Source organism: Ammospiza nelsoni, chromosome 13 (assembly GCF_027579445.1).
Source record: "Ammospiza nelsoni isolate bAmmNel1 chromosome 13, bAmmNel1.pri, whole genome shotgun sequence".
In the NCBI taxonomy this organism is placed as follows: domain Eukaryota; kingdom Metazoa; phylum Chordata; class Aves; order Passeriformes; family Passerellidae; genus Ammospiza; species Ammospiza nelsoni.
Window position 1 is genome coordinate 13,626,197 of NC_080645.1, and position 22,940 is coordinate 13,649,136.

General features: G+C 40.9%; 1 protein-coding gene across 1 annotated transcript; it reads right to left on the minus strand.

Annotated features, from left to right (window-relative positions):
* Nucleotides 1-710: 710 nt before the first annotated feature.
* Nucleotides 711-22,819, minus strand: MBTPS1 (membrane bound transcription factor peptidase, site 1). Its single transcript, XM_059481345.1, has 22 exons — nt 22,579-22,819; nt 21,247-21,504; nt 20,631-20,834; nt 20,147-20,257; nt 18,803-18,912; nt 18,315-18,431; nt 17,291-17,358; nt 16,687-16,789; nt 15,818-15,969; nt 14,824-14,985; nt 14,160-14,304; nt 12,917-13,105; nt 12,172-12,344; nt 11,445-11,560; nt 9,390-9,546; nt 8,521-8,645; nt 8,046-8,123; nt 6,364-6,504; nt 3,947-4,078; nt 3,286-3,412; nt 2,489-2,619; nt 711-1,476 (listed from the first exon to the last, which is right to left on the minus strand). Exons 1-22 carry the CDS (start codon nt 22,763-22,765, stop codon nt 1,280-1,282), a joined length of 3,183 nt encoding a protein of 1,060 aa, XP_059337328.1. The 5' UTR covers nt 22,766-22,819; the 3' UTR covers nt 711-1,279.
* Between the last annotated feature and the right edge of the window lie 121 nt (nt 22,820-22,940).

Sequence of the window (22,940 nt, forward strand, 5' to 3'; positions counted from 1 at the left end):
CCATTCCCATCGCTGCTGGTAAGCCCTAGGAGGATGGGTGCAGTCAGACTGCTCAGCAGGGCTGTCCCTGCCTCCTCCTTCTCCAGCCATGCCCAGAGCTGCCCACAAACTCACCCACGAACATTCACCAGTGCACACTGCTTACCTGCCCAGGCTGCCATTCCATTCACAAATACAGCAGCCACCAGCTCCTGGCTCCTAGGAAAAGGTGCTCATCTGGAGCAATGATGAAAGCAGTTGGCAGGGAGAAGCTGACAGCTTCACTAGGAAAAGAGAGAAGCTATTTCAATTATGGGAACATTAACTGGCACTGCACAGATGGGGAAACTTGTGCCTGCATCCTTATTTAAGCCAGTGACAATTCACAGGCTTTCAAGCAGGACAAACCAAAGGCGACTGGGTTTTCATCTCTGTGACACCACACAGTGCTGTTAGGTGCCATTCCCATGACAGTTTTCTGTACAGCTCTTCAAGAGCTCTCTCTTTATGTGCTGCAGAGTTTTGAAGGCTTCCAGAACTCTGTGCTCACTCAGAGCAAGCACTGTTTGTGTGACTGCCCAGTTAGTGCTCCAAAGAAAAGTCTGCAACCTGGGATACCACTGGTAAGGACAAAGATATAGTGGGAAGAGAGGTGACATGAAAATCTTCACTACCCAGCAATTTGCTCTCTTTGACTGCAAGTGGAAAGAAGAGCCACTTAGCAAGCTGTCTTTGCTTCATATAGATAAGATATTTATTGAAAAATCTGCTTCACCAACAACGGTGAAATCGTGACCAAAAATTACAAAACATCATGGTAGTTGGCTTTATAAAAATAAACTGCAGGAGTATGCCTCACTGATTTGTACTGGTCTCTCTCAGTCCCTTCCTCCTTTAATGGTGCACATTATACTCTTCAGCATAGAACCATTCTAGAAAATTGCATTCCATCCAAAAAAATGCACTTGTTTTTCCTTAGCAGAGGTCCTTAAAGTGACTTTTCCCCCGCCCTCCCCAACAATAAATATAGAAAATAGCCTCTAAACAAATAAATTTTAGTTTGGTCAGCTTAAAAAAAAGGTCCATTTTCCCCCTCTTGGGATATGTAGTGACTAAGCAGCCATTTCAACACTATTCAAGTCTTTGGTGGCTTCAGCTGCTTAAAGCTGCAGTTTTATGTACAGATGATCAGCTGAGGTTCTTTTCTTCTCTCCACAAACCAAAGACTTTGAGATGATGTCAGGTGCACCTCCACTGGGAGCGAGCAGCCACAGGAGGTCATCTTTGGCAAGGCAGAGTTTCACACTGAAGGTGTCTTTGGTGGATGAACCTGCTGCACCAACTGCGGCCGCTTCACGCGCGGTTTCCGTCTCTTTGGCCTGCTCTTGGCTTTGTTGATCTGCACCACGAAGAAGGCCAGGACCACCATGGCACCGAGAAAGGCAAAGACAGGAATGGTCTGTCCCACGTCCTGGTTGTACCGGCCCGGCATTATACCTAGAGAGGCAAAGAGGTTTGCAAGGCAGCAGTGACCACGTGAGCCACGATGGCTTTGTGCTGCTAATGCCATCTAGCAGAAGGATCTGCCCCTAACTCTTGTTCAAAGCCCAGGCAGCCATTAATCAGATTACACTTCAGACAGGAAGATTAACAGCTGCAGACCGATTAGTGAAAATCAGAGGGGATGCTAAAGTTACAGGAAAGCACCAGCATTTCCACCTTGACCTATTTGGGCACATGAAAGCATAGCCCAGATTTCCCCTGCAACAACAGTCTTCTGTTTTGCATTAGAAGAGAAATGGAGACACTTGACCATAATCTTACTACTAAGTAATTGCTGTAATTCAGATCCTGATGGAATGAGGAAAGTGATTTCATGTTTGTTTGCTCCAGAGACTGTGCATACAGTGAGGATGAGCTAGAGAAACAAACCCTTCATTTCTACAGATGTCTCTGGTCTAGCAGGTCAGACTGGGAAAAGAGCACATATGAAGCTTTCCAACTGCCTCCAGCTCAGCCTGCAATGCCAGTCTTGTGAAGGAGAGCTGCCCACCTGAAAGCTGTTCTGAGTGCTAGACATTATTTGTTAGTGTAACAACTTGCCCAAGGCACCATTCTGACAAACTCTTCTGGATTCTGCTTTTGTGCACTCACAGAAGGAATTTTAATTAGCAGTGGGTAATGTTCCTACTGCTCCCAAGGACAGGGGCTGCTGCTTACCCATCAGACTGAACAGCATCCAAACAAACCTCAACTATCAAAATGCACCCACCAAGATCTTCCTCCCAGTATGTCATGCACACTTTCTATTGAACAAACTATTCACATACAAAAAAAAAACCTTCATCAGACAGCCTTTAATAACACAGCCATGCTATTGTAAGCATGTTTTTCGCAGCTGAAAATAAACAGTGACCTCTCATATGGCTGCACTGGGTGTTGGGTTTTTTTCAAAGCTTATGCAAAAAGCAAAACCAAAACAGCAACTTACATATTTTTCAATATTTACCTCCAGGAATGTCCCATGCTCCACTCTCTCCAGGGGACAATGGTCTCACTTGGGGTCGGTTCTGTCGAAAACTGGGCAGTGCCACTTTATCAAGGTCAATTGACAGTAATTTTTGATGTTTCCAAAGGTTGCTAGAAGAAATTAAAAGACAGAGGTGTCTGCCCACTTACTTCATTAATGCTTCATTGCAGGAACATATAGAGAAAGTGACAGTACCTATACAACCTATGTACAACTCACTAGTCTGGACCCAAACGATGACCCAGTCCATTCTTTAGGTTCTGCAGTTTGCAGGCCTCCAAATTTAAATTCAGACACCAAAGGGACACAACCTAGATTAGCAACTATTTACCATCAACTCTCTTTCTTGCACACAGACTTCCAAAAGTAACCACCAGTAGACAAGCAAGGGCTGTGTACTGAGCACTTTCCTTCAAGGGACTGACAAATGGCAAAGAGAAGGCAGCACCAGGAGAGCTGCCCAAGAAGATGCTCCAGAAAACTCCAAGGCACATGATGATGATGGGTTTATCAAGACTGTTCACTTGAAGTTGGAATTGCTCAATCACAACAGTGACTTGTAAAGTTATTTTTAAAATCCCTGAGTTTCATAGTGTAGCTATTAGGTGAGTCAGAGTTATTCACTGAAGAGGAATTAATCATTATTTCCTCTTTGCAATCTGGTATTTTTCTAGGAAAAGGGATTACAGCTGTCCCTTTCAAAAGCAGATAGGACAAACTATTTTTCAGCTGAACTCAAAAGTGAGACTTCTTGTATAAGGAAGACATATACTAACCTGGGGGCAGTTTCATTCAAAGGCTGTGGTTTGGCCCAGGACAGGTGAGGACAAGCAGGAAGGGACCGGGGTTTAGGGTCTCCCAAATGAGCCTCGAGCACCTTTGAGTATCGATGCAAATGGTTACCTGCAACTCACAGCAGAGAGACTGACTTACCCACAGGCAAGATAAAAGTTACCAACACTGACCCTGGGCTAAACAGTGCTGCTGTAAACCCAGGAGTTGTTTACAGCAATGAGGACTCACAGCTGAGAATCAGAATTAACCTAAGGGTACCTTACAAAACAGCAAGAGTCTGCACCTACCCACAGCAGTTAATCCAAGTTCTTCTGGCAACATGTGAGATAAGACTGAATGCTTTGTAATACTATGTAGTTAGTAATTAGAATGCCTCCCTACAGAACCAGGCACCTGAACATTCCTACTCTATGAAAAGAACATTCCTACTCTATGAAAAGAACATTTTCTTCAGTCTAATCACAACTACATTATCCCAACAAAACCCTGCAATATGTGCTTTCTTCCAGTAAAACAGCACAACGCTGCAGAGCTCACAGCAAACCAACCTTGCTGGCACTTATCTCAAGGGATCTGCCCCAGCATTCCTGCGCTGTGAGCGGCTCAGCCTCGGGCTGTGCGCGCCCCCTGAGGCTCTCTCACCTTCCATGCGCTCGGGGAGGGAGGAGCCGGCTCCCGAGGGCGGCCGCTGCCGGTGCTCCGAGTGGCTGAGGCTCGGCGGCATCACCCCGTAGGACGTGTACTGCAGCAGGGAGTCCAGCAGCCAGAAGCAATCTGTGGATTTCACAGCCCCAAAACAAGACATGCATTATGCCACATTTTAAATGGCTTATCTTTCTGCTAAGAAGGCTTTAATGACATTTAGAATTACAATCCATTTTGCTGGCGCTTGCTTTTCTCCTGAAGTTCTAGGCTCACTTTCAGAAAGATGCAACTTTCAACACACAAACACAGCATTAAACTGTTCAGTCTTAAAATATTATCCCTTGTGTACCAAACCAGGCTCTTCTGAGGAGCAGAACACAAAAAAATTGGTTTTGAATACAGGAATTCCAGGTTGCACAAGGCATCCAAGTTTTGACAAAAATCATGAGGTTCTTCAGTGGGAGCAAAGAAAGCTCTGAGTTTCTGGTATAATTTTTAACAAGGAAATGGAGAACCAACTGGTTTTTTTGAAAGGACAAAATAAATAGCTTGCAAAGAAAAGTAAGAACAAGGTAGTGTTTACAGTGCAAGGATGTGACTCGCTTTCTCAAGCTTAAAAAATAAACAAACAAACAAAGGAGAAACATTCTGGCTACATCCCAGCTAAAGGTACAAGCACAACCTAGAGCAGCTGAGGTACAGACCAGGCTGGCAATCAACACCACAATACACGTGATCATGGTTTATTTTGCACTTCAAAAGCTCATGATCCCTCACTTTGATTCTCTCCTGAATTATTACTACCTTAATCCAGAGCTACCCCTAAGGAACAAGCACTCCAGCTAGTTCACATCACAACTCTAAAGCTTCCCTTTGCAGGAGTAGGACAATGCCTTATCAGCAGTTTCCACCACATAGCAAAGTATTTTTCTCAGAATTTCTGCCCCTAGGAACAGTTGGCTGGGAATGGGAGTTAATCTTCATAATCCCAGTGTCCCTTAAACCCTCACCTTTGATTTTTCAAAGAGGTCAAACAGATTTTAAGGATTTATATTCACAAATGTTAGGAATTTTCCTCAGTTAAAGCCACCAATGTCTCTGCAGGAGACATAGCTCCTGGTTCACAATTTAAAAGCTAATTTTAAAGGATTTCTTTAGAGCATTCCACTCTTTCTTGCTTCAGATGTCACACTGAATTTAACAGTATGAGGGAGGTCACAGAGCATTATTTTATATTACTTAATTTAAAGCTATGTATCTTCTCTTTTGTTATGTGCTTTCAATAACCTGCAGCAAGCACTAAGGCACCAATGTGCAGGAAGCAACCCAAAGGCAGATAAGGAAAAATCACAGAACTCTTAAAAAACCTCAAAATGTATAGTAGAGAAAGAAATGAGCTACAAATGGAGAGTTCCCTTAGGCCATAAGTTCCTTTAAACTTAAATAAATTAGACATGGGATGGATTGCACAATGTAGTATTTTAAAGTATCAGTGACAAAAGCTTAAACAATTATAGATGTACTTTTCATCACAAAAGGAAAATTCAGCTCTGTTCAGTGGAAATGCAGAAAAAGACTTCACATACTGGATTATGTTCCTCCCCTAAAGCCACAGATCTTCCAGCTTGTGCTTTACAAGTCCTGAGAAACCTAAGCAACCTCTTAAAAATTTGCAAACTGCTAGAAAAAATATTTTATAAGAATCAGCCATAGTGTTAGGCAGAGAGCATGGCTTCTCTGGGAGCCACAGAAAACACTCATACAACTGCTACCTAGAGCTGCAAACAAATGCCTTGACAACAAATGGAAGTTCCTACTTTCTGACATGTTTACACCAGCTGGTGTCAAAATAGAATAACCTGAAAGTAATAATGCACAACTGAAACACTGAGCATTACCATAAATCCTCACAGAAAACATTGCAAAGGGAACAAGGCAGGCTGAGATGCAAACTCAAAAGATAAAATCCACTGTTCTATATAAATATTCTGAAGGTGTAACCAGGGAAAAAGTGGAAGGATCTCCTAATGGCCTCTTCACAAATTCAGATCAAGAATGTGTAACTGTTAGTGCCTTCTGCAAACAAAAACACACTAAAAACAAACAAACTAAAACAAACAAACAAACAAAAAAACCTACAAAAAACCCTTTCAGAACAGCCCACCCCAAAAATCAGCCCCCAAAGAAGCTTATGGAATAAGTGTGTGTGGTAACAGCTCCATTTATCAGAGAGTATGTAATGTGGGGTGCTCCTTTGCTCCACCTCAGAGCATTTCAGCAGAGCTCTGCAGAACAGAGATTTAGCCCCTGTGAGGAATATCTGGAGTCCCTAAAACCCCTGTGCTGCTGTTGGGGGCTGTGAAAGGCCCAGAGCAGAGCTGTGAGGGCAGGCAGTGCCTGGCAGGCTCACCCACCCTTCTGCCGGTGGCTGTCGTCCAGGCAGTTGGAGTCGCCGTACAGAACGATTCTGCCGCCGCCCTCCGAGGGAACTTGGTAAAGCCCCAGAATGGGGACGTGTTCAATCACTGCAGTCTCCTGCTTTAAAACTTCAAGACCTAAAGCAAAGCACAAATGAATTTCAGAGCCTGCAGAGAGTCAATATCAATCTGCCCATGAAACAACACAGCCTGCATTTCCAGCTGACAAATGCAACAATGCCCCACATTTTTGCAAGAAGGTTTCAAAATCCCCATGATGCTATAGTAAAAATGATATTGCTCCAAGATCCTGATTGTAAAGTTCCCTACTGATAATGAATTTTTTTCTTCTCCACCAAAGAAAGAAAATCCAGGTTGTGTGGTCTTTTTATCTTCAACAACCTTGAATAAAAAATTCTAGTATCTTCAGCAAAAGGTTTAAAATCAACATGTTCTGCTCGTTATGTTGTTTCCATCCTTCTGCAGAATTCTACAGGAAGCTGGTTTCAGGTTAAAAGTTTCCTACCTTTCATTCCTAAAATTATATCCATTAGAAAAAATAAATACAAATTTCATTTTTGTATTTAAAATTTATCCTCTTTACTTGGGACACTGTTTAGAGAGCAGAAGCAAACCAGAGAGCTCTTCTGCCTCAGGAATTGCAATGAAAAGGATTCAACAGAAAAGGCAGGTCTAGCAGGGTACCTGTCAAATTGACACTCTTTCTCTCTCACACATAAGGAAATACATAAGTCATTGGCATACAGGGATATTGTATTTTCCTCCAAAAGGCTGACACAGATGAGCTCTACTGTTCCAGAGAATTTCTCCATGAGGTAACTACCTCTGCTAAGTCAAAACTACAATGAACTCACTGATCTTCTCTGGCAGTTGCTGATTGTATCAGAAGCACTGCATGTGCTTCTGCTCTCACACTCAAATACTCTTCACCCATCTGCACAAAACTGACCTGCAACACCCTAATAAGAGTTCTGCTCACAGAACTCCTGAACAGCACTTCCTAAAAGCTCATCAAACACCAGATTTATTTTTTAAACTGCCAGCTGCCATTACAGTTCTGAATTGCCCTCTCCCAAATGAAAAGATATTATGACAAAAGAGAATGGAGATGCACAGAGAACAGAGCACTCAAATCTGAGACCACAGGCATCCTGTATGCATAAAATTTTCCTTTATGAGAGTGGTGACATTTCACTGGTGACGTTTTGTCTACTAAAATTTTCCTTATTTATGTCTTTAGATCATCACAGCTACCACAACACTCATGCTAAATATGGCAATGAAATATGGCAAGGGGATATATTTCAGTAGGATTTGAAACTTACAAGAAATGTGAACCAGTAACACAATTCCAACACAACTCCTCCCCTTCCAGAGATACATGTACATGTGTGATCATGTTTCCATACAGCAACCACAATACAGGGCTGCATATAACACTTGGATATTGCATTATTTAATAATTGTATACAGAGTCACACTGTATGTTAGGCATCAGCTACAATGCACTAGGCAAAATGAGAAAATGTAAAAATACCTACCCTGTCAATGTGGTTTTGCATTTAATGTCTTTAGACTTTTAGACTTTGCAACTTTGCTTGTGCAGTGACCCCAAAGTTCTACTCAAAACACGTTAAAAAGCACCAGGAAGTTCATACCTTGATCCTTGAAAGTCTGTGCAATGACGATGCCATCTTCTGGGAACTTGGCAATACTGCACCCTGATGCATAATTCACTGCAAGACATCACCAAACTGCTGTCAGAACAAAAATGACATTTCCCTCCCTTCCCTACCAACAACCCCAGGAGAAAACACTCCCAGGAAGACTGCACTGAATTTGCACATTTTGAGCAACGTGTGTATTTGCAGAGAAAGCATTGCTAAGCACAGCTTTCACAGGCTCACCTTTACACACTTTCCAAATCTTTCAATTTAGTTTTTTTAAACTGAAAAGCTAAATCAAATACCATGAAAAAGTCTACTAAGGAAGAAATAATTAAGAAATCATTTATGAGACTCTCTTCACTGAATCTGAGCAGTTCCCTCGACTCTTGCTCAACCTCAAACCTGCAGAAAACCATTTTCAAACACCCCACTGCAGCCTGTGTAGGCAATGGACTCCAGTACTCACTTTCATGACTTGCCAAGGTAAAATCTCCTTCATACAGCCCATCACTAAAGGCCATATTCCAGACAGAAAGCAGATCATTGAGAGCTGGTATATTAGCCCCTCCAGTATCAGGCATCCACCACTGCCTGTAAAAATTACAGTGTAACACTGTTTATTAATATACAGAATGTACTCCTAGAGTTTGGATAACAAAGTCACATGTCCTCCTGCATACAGACTTTTACAAAGCCATTTAAATATTGAACTACATCTTAAAGCCTTCTTTAACTCCATGGGCATCTTAGCAGCTGTCTCTGACAACTCTGCTTTTGAGTTAAATAATACTGATGTAAAAGTTCTCAGTACATTTCAGCTCCATGAAAAACTTCAATCTACTAGAAAGAAATTCAGTCTTATGCTCTTTGTTTGGCTAAGCTGAGGTAAAAAACAACAGTCATATACCTTGTATCTCACATTATAAAGAAGCAAAATGTGAGATATTTTTTCTTTATATGCAGTATAACCATGCAGTAATTTCAGTAACAGGTACATGACCTGGTGATACTCTTGCAATGCACATTGCTTTTCTATTCTGCTCCCTTAAAGTAAAAACATGTCCATTTTCATTTGTTGGTCTCATCTCTAATTTCTTATTTCTCTTCATTGTAAGTGTTTTTCTTGGCAATAAAAAGTGCCCAAGAGGTCTCCTCAATCATGATAAAATGGGTAGCTATGCTCCTTAAGCTGTAGCCTAAGGTCAGTTCTGATACTTAAGGTAGCACCTTCCTACAGGTAACATTCAAATCACACCAAAAATTTGGGATTTTTAGGGTAATAGGTGCAATTCTATGGCATTTTATTTCCCAAAGCACTTGGAAATAAGTCAGTACCTTGTGTTTTCATCATAAAACTTGACTTTTCTCATCACAGATGTGTTGTACCAGTCACTAAAGACTACCAGTGAAAGTCCATTATCAACATCCCTCCTCAGCTTGGTGATCTCCTCAGGGAAATACTCTTCCTCACTGTCCACCATCAGCAGAGTCCCTGTGTGTAAAAGCAGACACAGGAGTTCTCCAGGCTGGTCACTGTCAGGTTACCACTGCTCACACAACCCACACAGAAGCCAACACAAGTTCACATTTTCACATTATCTGGTCCATGTGCCCTGATCTAGCAGCTCATCTAATGAAGTCCTATTTAAGGAGGGTAAGTACCAGACAAACATATCCCAGAATTAGTTTGGCAGCACAGGAAGTTTTTAGGGTGTTCCTTATGAGTCCTGCTTGTGTGGTCTCAAGAACTGAATGCCCACATGTGTCAGGTGTGTGTTCTGCAGTTTGGTGTCACCCAAATGCTCCATGAACTGAGCCAAACTGCGGCACAGCTGGACAGTGAGGGGATTCACCACTGATCCCAACTGCAGTGCTAATGCAGATGCAGCCTGCTCAGGAGGTTTTTCACTGTTCCAGCTCTAACAGTACTCCCTTCACTACTGCAGACTGGCAGCCAGGTAGGGAGCAATTGCTCTGAAATGTGGTTTGAATCACCCCTTGAAAACCACAGCTGCATTCTGGAAGGACTGACTAAAGTGCCACGGCCACTTCCACACAACCTTCTCTCAATCCTGTTAACAAGCAAGCACAACCTCCTCTGTATTACTGAAAAAAACACAACCAGAAAAATACACTTTTATTCCCTAAAAACATGCTTATGCTTCTAGACTACTTCTAAATACCAGCCCTTTTGCTTCTTCCCTTTCTGATTGCCCAGAAAGGTGGTGGAATTTCCATCCTCAGAGACAACACAAATCTTGACAGGATGATACCCTGAGCAATCTGATAACCACTGTGAGCCCCACGTCTCACAGTTCCTTGGAACCAAGCCAATTCCACAAGTGCAGGCAGTCTGCATTTGGAAAGCCTTCTGATAAAGATCCTGTAGAAATGGGACAGAGTGCACCAAGTGTGAAAACAACACCAGCTGGGGACAAGTGGCACATGGACCACAGATCACTGAGTTTTATTCCCCTCACTTCTTCAGGAAATTCTGAAAGCCCAACAAACTACAATCAAATGAGGAACAAAAAACACAATGGTGAATCAGAGGAGAGAGAGGTCCCCTAATGCTGCTCTCTATCAATTATAAAAGTAGTGCTCTCAGAAAAAACACTATTTTGCTACTTTTTAAAGGGCTAACATTTATGTATCCATGTGTACTTCCACTGAGCTATAAAAGCAGTGGTGAGATATTCACTGAAGAATCAAGATAAACAAAAGATTACTACAGGCAACAGCTCCAGAACTGGCACTCAGGAGAATGCACTGAAAAACAGCCCAGCCCAAAACAGAAGAGGGGTTTTGGAGCATGCCATGGTTAAACAAGGGGGATATGGAAGCAGAAAAGAGCAGACAGCTTGCTCTGCCCCCACCCTGGCCAAGCTATCCCATTTCCTTCCTGATGAACAAACCAGATACTGCTTTGCTGTCACATACGGCTGGATGAACACTTTATCCACTCTTTTATCTAATCAAAGATCACTGAACATAAAAAAAGAACCAGGATGGACACCTTTGATTTTATTCTGTTAAACAGGTCATGCTTCATTATGTGCCAAACTCTTTTGGCAAATACAGTTCTGCCTTTGTGGGACTGAATGCTGAGGAGCTTTTAACCCACTCAGAGGGTGGCTTTCCCTCTCTTTTTTTCATGGTAAGGACAGAGAACTGCATTAATTCTACTAAACTCCAAAGCAAGCTTCCCCAACAATACTCCACACAACTAAATATCAGCACATAAATAATAATTACTCCCAATGCCAAAACATTTTTCTATTACCACTAGAATTTTTATTTGTACCCTCAACACATTTTTGGTCTCCCAACAAAAGGTCATTTGAGAAAAAGCTAACAGTATGGAGAACAAGGCAATTAACTCATGCTTACCATACTGACTTGCATCAAAACATGTAAATGGGGAACCAAGAACCTCAACAAAGTACCCCATGCTCCTGAGGTGCTGGTACATGTCCCTGAAGTTTGTATGGATATGGTCACCATTCCTTAGAAAAACAAAAGTGTTGAAGACATTTAGATCTGGCATGTAGAAATCTGATTTCCACCTTTTTGATTTTCTGAAATCCTCTCCACCTGCCACCTCTGCCTACTCCAAGAAGCTTTCCAAAAGTTTCTGCCCTGGTCACTGACCCAATTAATCCTCACTGAGATACTGTTGCATGACTTTTCCTATGGATGCTTCCCTGCTCCATCTATGAAAGGTCAGCAAAGTCTTTCCCTGCTTAAGAGACAAAGGATCTCTTCTTGTCTTTTGAATTGTCAGGTTTGTTTGGTAAGTGAATGCTGAAGCAGTTAATAAAGTGTCCCCTTTAACTTCCTGTCAGAAATTAGGTCAGAATAAAAAAAGCCAAAAAAAAATATCTCAGTATCTTAAATCAGCATTTTAAAAGCTTTTCATTTCACATGAAAAAAACCACAGAGCTGAAAAAAATCCTGCACCAAAAGCATAGAGTCCAAGTGCTTTACATGGACTTCTTACAAAAGATGATCCCATGCCCCTCTGAAAAAGGCCAGAGCCACAACATTCAGTAAAGATATCCCATATCATTAACACACAATCAAGAAATACTGATTTAATAGAACCTGAGATAAATACCAATCTAATGGATCATTCTTCATCCTCAGATTATCCCTGGGGAAGTATCCTGGTGGGTAACGGAGGTTGTGGTACTGATCCCAGAGGACTCGTTTGCTCCGAGGAGGAGTAGGAATAATCTTCACTTTTATTGGCAGCTTTACTGTTGAGGTCTGCTCTGCACCATTCTTAGACTGAGGGACAGAACAAACTGCACTGAAATCCTTTCTCCCCACAGCACAGTTCACCATGGATTGTAAAAGACCAAAAAACTGGAGGTACCAAATCTACTTTTTGTCACCAGTACCAGCTCCAGAGACAAAGAGATTACTTTTGCCCTAAATTGCAAAAAGGAGTATTTTTTTCTGCACTCAACAGTTTGTAATTATGCTCAGAACTTAACATATATTACAACTGTGATCTGGTTTAATTGTTCAAAATCTTAAAAGTTTCCCATGAACAATTAAGCATGGTTCTAGAAGAAACATATTCAGGCAATCTTTTTCAAAATACATTACTTAAAATCCACAATAAACAAATGAAATTATGATGTCGGTCCCAAAGAGAAGTTTCCCAATTCTAAATTATATGCAATTTGCTTTCAATTATAAAGAACATTATTTGGACTCTTTAATTTCCTGACCCAAATTTAACTTATGCTTCAAATAACAGGGCTAGAGCAAACCCTTAAAACTAAGGTATTTGTGTATCAGAAAGCAGTTTAGATAACTCTTCACCCAGAAAATCCAAAATGCACAGAACTTACTTCATTTTCTGCAGGAGATGACACTGTGATCATAACATGACCCTGAGCAATGCCTTCCCAAGATGCTGCTTTCTTGGCTACAGAGATGGAAATTGCCAAGTATCCAGACCAAGGCCACAAGACTGGGGAATAGGAGAAAGCCACCTCGATGTTATCCCCATTTTGGGGCAGATAGGGCTGCCAGTCTGGCTGTGAAATGAGAACACACAACACTGGTAACACAGTATTTGCAATCACTACTTTTTGCACACATAGCCCTTTCCTCTGCATGAGCTAACAAATATTAGCTCTTCTGAAGATTATATCAAATTTAAAAATGCCCTCCAAGCCCAAAAGTTTGGTGTTGTGTCAGTGAATCACCCCAATTGTGACAGTGTCAGTGACCCAGACCAGAGGCTTTTCAGAGGCAGGACTGTGAGAAGCTGCCCAAGTGAACCTGCTTCAACATTCTGAGATCATGTGCAAACATTTATTGGTGAGAGAACAAGATTTCCCTTGGATAACAAGGCCAGCTAACAGTGGAACAGACACAGGCCAATTGCATCAGCTGTGTGTATTACCATAAGCTGATGACCTTTGGTATGAGCTTCATTGCCCTTTAATGTAAACTTGAATCTAAAACAAACCTCAGGAGTCACACTAAAATGTTAAAATTAAGCTCATTTAAAATGGCTGGAGTTACAGGACAGGTGTTTTTTTAAACTTGTATCAATTCTCAAATCTATTCTACATTTAAACTTAATTAAAACCTCCCTAGCCAACCAACACACTCAACATCAGGGGTGTGAAAGAACAGGTTTGGCAGCAGAGCCGGGTTAAGCTGATACATTCAGATTGCCCTGACCCATGGAAAAGGCTTAATTTAGTGTCATCATTCTTCACTGAGATCATTAATGCTCCAGGATGAAAAAAAAAATAATTAAGAAGGTCTGTTCAGAAGATTTTAAATGCTATTAGAGAATACAAAGAAATCTTTAAGTACATCTTAATTCAAACTGGTTTTGCAAAGATAAAATGTTACACGCCCTGAAACCAATGCATTGCTTGAGAACTTGTAGACAGCTCATGTTGACAAATCCTCCAACGTGGGTGCACCCTTTAATCAAATATTTTGCATCTCTTGCTCCCAGCAGTGAGATTTTTTATGAGATTTGTTATGTTTTTACTCATAGCTAAACTAGTATTTTCTGGGAAAGTTTTAGCAACACTACCAGTCAGAATTTGGAACAATGTTAATACTTACCTTGTCTACAATTCTCCCAGTGACTCCCATGCCATTGAGGATAGTAACATTAACAATAGTTGGCATCCCTCCATAATATATGGGCTGAGAACAATAGGGCCACATGTAGGGACATTCAGTCAAGTCAATGTAGCTTGGACTCAAACTACAGCAGGACAGAGGAGGGAAAATTTAAAGAGGAAAAAATTAACAATAAACAGAAGAACATGCCACTACACATAACTACAAAAAAGTTTCAGATAAACCATGCCACTCATAGTTTACCAAGCTCTCATCTCACTTCCCAAATATGCCCCAAAATCATCTTCCCGTCCTATTTTTTATTTTAAGTTTTGTGGAAAGATTTTCATACACAAAAAAAGGAAACAGCTCAGGGAGAAGGTCCTTATTCTCAAAAGCTAATTTTAAGTACTTTTCAACTGTGTCCTTACATTATTCATAACATCTAAGGCCATAAGAGAAAAGGATCATCCCCTACACTGCTGCATGACTTTTCATCCATTCTCTGGTCAAAATCCATGCTTGAGATTATGCAAGACCTGTGCAAGTCCTCACTGTTACACAAGCACTGATTGCTCAACTGAGCTACACATGCACCACCTGCTCCCTTAAACAAAAGTACAAATTCTATTGTACCACTGATTAATTAAGGATTAAAATTAACCTGGCCTGTGGTTTATAGCTGTTGAGGATCTGATAAGCTCTTAGAAGATCCAATTTGCCATGTCCTTGTTCAAACATGTTGACTCCAGGAAGTCTCCGTGCTGATGCAATGAGGGCCTGCTTCATACTTGCTGGATTCACCATTTCACGCTTCTGAACTGTGCTGAAACAGAAAGAAATAACCACAAAATCAGTTTGCTGTAACATTCTCTGTTCATATTTGTCTGTTATTGCTTGATTTCTCATTATACAAATGTATAAGAGGGGCAAGTTTCTGATGTATCTCTCTTTAAAGCTAATAATACATGAATTTTTCTCCTTACAATGTGCTCCAGGACCAGCAGTCATTACAACCAGGGCAGTATCTTTATATGCTAAATAAAATATCTGTCTTCTGGGAGGAAAAAAACACCTCTGTTGTTCAAACAAAACCACACCACTTTTTGGGGGAAACATGATGGTGACTTTGAATTTTTTGCATGTTTCTCAAATAATGGTTTGTCTCATCCCTATGGAGTAGCTATGACAAACACAGGGTATGGACTTGCAGCTCCCACTTTCAAATTCTTCAGTGTGCAAGAGCTGACTTATGCAACAGGATAATGCCCATAAAACCCTGCATCTTATAAACCTTACAAGTACATTAAAAATTACCTACTAAAGGTGCCTACTTTGAGCAGATGCTCTTTTACAACAGTTGGCAGGAGGGCAGCAATTTCAAATTCTTAAAAAATGTGACAAAATTGTCTGATACTACTGCTCTCCCTAACTATATTCTCAAAGACCTATTATTCAAAACAGTTCTCAAATGTTTTCATGAAACATAGAGGTAGCCATAGAAGGTAATGTCTCAAGCACAACAAGTGATTGTATTCTCCAAGTTTGTTTTCCTACATGTAAACACAACTTAGTTTTATTTGATGGATTCATTTATAGAGAATTTTATGACCCTACTGATTGGTATCTCTTTCTAGAGATTCTTATACAAGATTTACCTCACTAAGAGAGTGACAGCACCTGCCACCACAGGAGATGCCACACTTGTCCCAGAGAGGGAGCGACAGCCACCTTTCATACCAGACCCTCTCACCCCAGAGCCATAAGTAACAATATCAGGCTTCACTCTGCCATAACCTCCAGGCAGCTCCTGTGAAACAAAACAAAAGGATTATTGCCCTAATGTAAAATGAACACTGATGGCTTCAGTTGGGCATTTACTGGAGGTCATTCAGAAGTAAAATTAGCAACCAAATTGTCTGAGGTTCAGCATCACAGAGTAGCAACTAGGCCAAAGAAAGTCTCAAGCTGTTTAGGACAAGTTCCCAACTTTTCTAGGTTAGACTGATCAGCATTTCTGCTAAGCAGGAAACCACTGACCAAAGGAGAACCACACTGATTACTGGCTACACAAACAGGAGCCTGTGACAGCCCTCTTGATCAAGATTGCTGTGCAAGCACATCTGACACGTGTGTGTGCAGCAAGCACCCCCTCAGCTCCACAGGCAGGTAGTGCCATTTCACATATAGCACCTGGAAATCCCAGGATATTTCTACTAAAGAACAAGAGCAGATCTTCATGTTTGCAGATTTAACCACACAGACAAGTCTTCACCATCAATCAAAAGGAAGTGGATGTTTTATAAATTCATCAAAAATGTCAATAGTAGTGAGGACTAATATGAGAAATCCTGAAAAGAACATAAAGCTTCTTGCTTAAAGACTTACAATTTCTAACTACTCTGATCTCTGAAGAAATGTTTTCTCCAACACACATCTACACAGGATTGCCCACTCAGAAAAGGTTGCCTTTCCAAGGCCCTTATTTTGGCTGCAAATGTGAGCAGCCACCATGAAAATATCTTACCCAAGTGGTCATTCCCCTAGATGAAAAGCGAGCTATATTGTCCTCAAAGTCAATGCCACCTACTCCAATCACATCCATCTGGTCAGCAGGATTATTCAGAGTCCTAGAGTAAGTTGGGAGACAGGAATATTAAAAAATTAAAACAATACCAAAAAGATACAGTCATAAGTTTATGCTGGTAACAGAAGTGTTGCCATCAGATTTTTGTCACATACTTATACTTCACATGTGACAGCAACTTATCAGGCAGTTACTAACTCAGAACCTATCAAAGCATGTACCTTGAAGACAAAACAAAATCTATTTCTGGGTTGATCCTTTCTATATTCCTTAAGTCCAAGATCAGTACCCAAAGCTGTCTGCTCACACTAAGAGAGAAGAGTCAGCTGGAAGCACTGCCATTCTTCTTTTGCTGACCTTCCACTATTTCAAAGAAAAATATCACAAAATGCAAGTAATAAGGACAGGGAAAAGCATTTAACTTGAGTCACTTTCTAAGATTAGAGAGAAAAAAAGGAGAGAAAATTTCCTGACCAAGCACAACTACTCCCAAACCCACAGAACACCACAGCCAGCTCCCTTTGAAGCAGTGGCTGACACTCACCCATACAAAGGGCCGTCGTTGCCAATAGCAGAGACCATGATGACATTGTTGGCAGTCAGCTCCCAAACCTACAAAAACCAATGTTTACAATAAGGCTCTGCCACCAAAAAACAGACTTTTCTAACAGATATAATCTCTTTCTGAGCCTTACAAATACATCTCACTGTATATCTAGCACTAAGCTCTGAATTTTCCTAAGATGATTTTAGCAATAATCCAGTCCTGACAGCAACACTGCTGACAGAAACTTCTTACACCAAAGGAAAAACTCTTGTCTGGAACAAAGCACTGCAGATGACAGTCAAGTAGTTATTATGAATCTCCTCCAGTAGTGCTCTGGGGAGTACACTGAAATCACTGTCAAATTAAATTTCAATGCAGCTTTTAATGGAAAAAAAAAAACCCAAGGAATAATTTATACGCTTCAAACTCCTTAACTGGCCTTTACAAAGAACAACTATATCCTTTAGCTGAAAAGTGAATTAATTCTCTTAATGCTTTTGAAGGCCAGGCCAAACATTCAGGGAACTATGACCTTTACAAAGACAAAAACTAATTCCATCTTAACCTGAACCAAATCTCTTGGCACATAGCTGAATCAATTACCTGCATATTTTACTTATTTCTTCTTAAATTCACTGAAATCATGTCATACATATTTTTTTACCATGAAGTAATTTGACCATGCAGAGATTTAAAACAAATAAACCACCCAAGACTGGATTTTAGTTAAGTGTCTCATATTAAAGGTCCTTTTAGTTGTCTGCTTGGGAGTAATTTTTTAGCATATTAGCAAATATTTTGTTAAAGGGCATTTTCCATAACTCTGTGAACATCTGGGTTGTGCTTGGGGCTTTTTTAACTCATTCCTTATACATATTCCTAAAAGCCTGTACAAAATTTCTGTCACACAAATGAAACACAGAATCTGTCAGCAGGACCAGACACAAACAAGTAGCTCTGCAAGTCCAGCATTTGTGAGAGAGATACAAACATTATGCCCACTTCATTTCCTCAAACTAACTTTGTCAACAAACGGATGATCCATGAAGTCTGGCCCACCAATACTTAGATTCAGTACATCTATCTTCTTTAAAATTGCATAATTAAAAGCATCCAGAAACCAAGATGTATATGAGACCTAAGTAAGAAAGAGAGGGGAAAAGTTACCATTAAAAAAAAAATCTGTGATTTCATAACAATACAGACTTTAGACAGAGAGGAAAAACAACACCAAAATAAAGCACAAAACTGACAATGGTCTTAAATTTCTAGCACTCAGTACATTTGACTGCTCCATTATACAGGTAAGACTTCCATATCCTGTTTCTGAAAAACACAGATTTGGAAACTGACAGAAATCTTGCAGCAAGTCTTTTATAAATAGAAACTTGTATCCTTTCCACTCATCAATGTCTACATTTATGAGTGCATGCAATACTCCCAAAGGAAAGGATTATTACAGCATTAACCTGAAAAGGCAGGAATTAGAAACACATGTAAAACAGGTACCTGATTATTGGTGAACACTCTGAAAATGTGCAGTTCAGCATTTGGAGCAAATCCCTGGCATTCCCTCATGCTGGCTATCACACCTGCTACAAAAGTCCCATGGCCTAAACCTGTCAGCATGAGAAGGAAACAAAATAAGACATCAGAACACAAAGAATTCCATTGAAAAGAATTTTTACCCTGAACATCAGCTATAGCAAAAATCACATAAATTTAACAGACTTTACAACAAACCACAAGTGCTGGGTTCAGTTCTAATCTTTCAGAACCACATTTTGCTACCAAGTTTAGTGGGGACAGAATTTGCAGCACACTGTAGCCAGACAACCAGCTGATGAAACTTGGCTGATTAATTGTCCAGTCCATCCACTCCTGATTGCTACCAATGAAATCATGACAAAAACAGTACTTTGGAAAATCCAGCTCATTTCAAAGTCAATGTATTTTAATGCAGACTTCTTAAAGGATTTTTATTCTGAGTCTGCAATAACTAAATTTTGTTAAGCATAGCAGTGAGACAAGAAAACATTTTCTCCTCTCCTCAAAAAATGCTTCAGCTTTTGCTTAATTGGACTGCCCACGTTATTTTTGTACTTCAAATCTGCCTGTCTAGCAACCCCTCTGGGTGCAGAATTTACAGGAAGAGCTATCCAAAAGCAGGTGCTGCAATGCAAAGTAATTACTGTGTAAACAAAACTATGGAGGTGCACACAAGACTGAGCAATACAAGCATCTACCTTGAACTCTGGGGAGATTCAATGGCCAACTGACTCACTGACCCAAACTGTATGAAATTAATAATCTGTGAAAGCACACGGTCAGGGCAAGTCAGGGTCAACATACAAAAAAGGAACACAAACACAGTGTAGAAAATAAGAGGTTCAGTTGTATAGAATTGGAAAATTTTACAGGAAGGTGCCAAAGTCTGATCAGTTTAGGACTACACAGTAAGGAAGGAAAATGCTGTCCCCCATCAGTATGGAAATATGTACCACTGTGAAACAGCAACATGAAAAGGAGTAGGAAAGAAAACACCTTTGCTGGGTTTGCTCTAACTGACACCTTCTCTGGCAATGTATTCACAGGTGCACAGTAACTTTTTGCTCTGACATTTTTCAACAGCTATGATGAAGCGTCACATATGACTCCAAGGACACTTATGCACCACTCTTTTGGAACCTTAATAGTCCCTGCTGAATTTGGTATGAGTACAAAGTGCCTGGGACACTGCAAAATTAAGCTTTAAATATCAAGATACACAGTTGTAACAGATGTTAGCACCACAGCAGCAAGCACAAAACACAACAATGTCAGGAAGAGCTGGAAAACTACACAGTGACTCACCATCATCCAAGGTTCTCTCATTAGTCCAGTTTGTTCTCTCCTTTACATTTTTGAAATGTGGATGTTTCTCACTCAGACCAGTGTCAAACACTGCTACTCTCACACCAGCACCTATTAAGAGAAAACATTGCTTTTTCTGATTCAGCTACATAGCAAATCTATTTTATCAAGTTAAAAGAGAACTTTTGTTTAATGTAGCAAGCAATTTACAATTCAAGTCAACTATAGGTAATAAATAAACTCATATTCCATCTCAAAAATTCAGTCAAAGATCATAAACATTACCAACTTCCCCTAAGTAAAGTGCACACATACAAACAAGCACTCCATAAATATACAATGCATTCCAAACCAAATTATTTCTCAATCTTTGCAAGCTGGCGGCCAGCGAGAGGTTAACACACACGAGTCAATTAGCCTCTCCTCACACTTCACTTGTTTTTCCAAGCAGGTTATTGTTCTCAGGCAAGAAGCCAAAGCATACCTGTGTAACCCATCTGCCAGAGGACATCTGCCTGCAGGGTCTGAGCCACCTGCCGGGGAATGGCTCTCAGCAGGCGCCTGCTCGAGTGCCGGCCCGTGGCGTGCCAGAAGCCAGAGCCCAAGGAAAGACTTGCTCTTCTCAAGGGCCGGGATGACTGCCACTTCTGAGTCCACCTGGTCTCATTGCAGTGCAGCACTGGCTCAGCTGGGCACAATTAGGATGAGGAAAATTAAAAACAGCACGAGGAAAACCATCATAGAAATGATTCTTATGCAAACTTGAGGCATCGTACTGCTACAACGAAAGTTTTAGAATATTGAGTATCGAATTTGTCTAATCAAAATCAGTAAAAGCTGCTGGATTATCTACAATGGATACAGAGGTCCCTGGTCTCAGGTAAGTGACTGCTGCAGAAGAAATGTTTCTGTGACAGACCAGCACTCTTCAGCAAACATATGACAAGACCCCTGCAATTTTACAACCAAAAGAATAGATTTCTGTTAATTAAAGAAAAACTGCAGGGCACTCCCCATTTAATGCTAAGCTGATGGTCTGAAATAAGCTTAAGAACACTTTTCCAAAGCAGATCCCACGCAGGCACACAGAAATAACTCACACTCTGAGTACTTGAGTGACCGAAAGACCTTTCTCTGAGGTGTGACACGCTTGATGTTGGGATGATCCTCCAGGGTGAGCACTCCATCCTTCTGCTTCTCGTTGATCTGAATAACTTCAAAGTCACTGGGATAGTCACTGGCTGGGTTGTTGCGAGGTACAATCCTCCAGTTCTCAATGTCACCACTTTTTAATGCACTTGAAATAAATTTACTTCGAGCTTTAGCTGTGAAGTATCCATTAAAAGCCACAATATACTCTGGAACAAGAGCACAACTTTATCAGAACTGGTGTTTAAGCAGCTTATGCATGAATTCACATTGCAAAGTCTGAATTTTTCTTTACTTAGAACAAATAATCACAATTTGAGGCTGTTTTCTGCTGCTTTTACAGGTTTGCAATTTATTTCTGCATTGTGTAAAGGGGTGAGGGTGTTGGAAACAAGAAATATGACAAAAGCCTTTGAAAGGAAGGTGGAATTGTAAATATCAGGAAAGGCAAAATGACATGAGAGGAGCAGGGGTGAGGGAACAGATTTATTGTTACAAACTGATATGCCAAATCAGTGTGCTTCTTGATAAGTATGGTTTAAAGATTTTACATGGTACTGAGCTTCAGTGGAAATTACTGACACCAACTATGACAACCTCAGAAAACAAAGGTGGACTCAACAGCCCAGTCCCTGATCTGTACCAGTGATTTATCAGCAGGCTCAGCTCCAGCTCACACCGCCACATTGACTGTGCACAGGAATGTCACTTCTGCCACCCTCCTGCACACACCCAGGCACAGCACAGCCTCAGTGCAGGTTCCTGAGGCAGCACAGGATGCAGGGTCAAGGTGTCCTCTGCCATCCCAGCTGCAGCATCTGCCTCTCTCTGCCTCTCACCTGCTCCCTTCACTATTATCTGCCATTCTTCCATGCAAGTATCACCTCCAAACTTTCACAAATCCACAGAGACTTCTTGCATTTCTCTCCCCTTCAAGGCCCATCTGTGTGGTTACATTTTATTAAAGGGCCTCGAGCAAACTACTGGCCAGGTCAAAACAAAAAGCTCCTAAACACACCACTCTTGCCCACCCCAGCCTTCCCACTCTATTTTCACTTTTACAATCCTCTGGATTTCCCTCTCCCCTCTCTTGTTGGAACCCTGTCTCCAGCTAAACAAAGAACCTTTGAAAAAGTGTTCCTTTTTTGAATATAGAGAATTTAACAGATGATGTGGTTCTACAGAAACCCTGAGTGTTACAATTGCACAAACACCACAGATCAGTGACATACACATGAACATGACATGGATTTATTTTTTTTTACTGTTTAACTGTTTCTTACCATGCTCCACGACCGTCGAAGTGAACTCCACCTTCAAAGTAAGACGAGAACATCCAGGACACACGTGAGCCTCATGAGAGGAATTCCCTGCTCTGGTACCAAAGTGTTTTTTGCCACAGAGTAAAATAACAAGCAGAACAAGCCAGATGTTTGCAAACTTCATGGTCATAGAAGAAAATGGTTTCATTCCAAAAATTCCATATATTCAAATCACAATTTTCTTCTTTATAAACTAGTTCATTTCTGTTTCAGGAAACGTTGCTTTCACTGTGCTGCTCAACTGGATATTCTGAAAGCTGGATCCAAAATAAGTCGAGATTTCATGGTCTTTTCAGGTCAAGCCAGGTGAACAGGCTCATTTC

Excerpts from the sequence above, each read along its gene's own strand:
- MBTPS1 (XM_059481345.1), bottom strand. The coding sequence starts at position 22,765 with ATGAAACCATTTTCTTCTATGACCATGAAGTTTGCAAACATCTGGCTT. Across the intron at positions 15,970-16,686 it reads CTAGGGGAATGACCACTTGG|GAGCTGCCTGGAGGTTATGG; the intron begins GTAAGATATTTT and ends TTTGTTTCACAG. Across the intron at positions 6,505-8,045 it reads ACAGACTTTCAAGGATCAAG|GTCTTGAAGTTTTAAAGCAG; the intron begins GTATGAACTTCC and ends GCTTTGCTTTAG.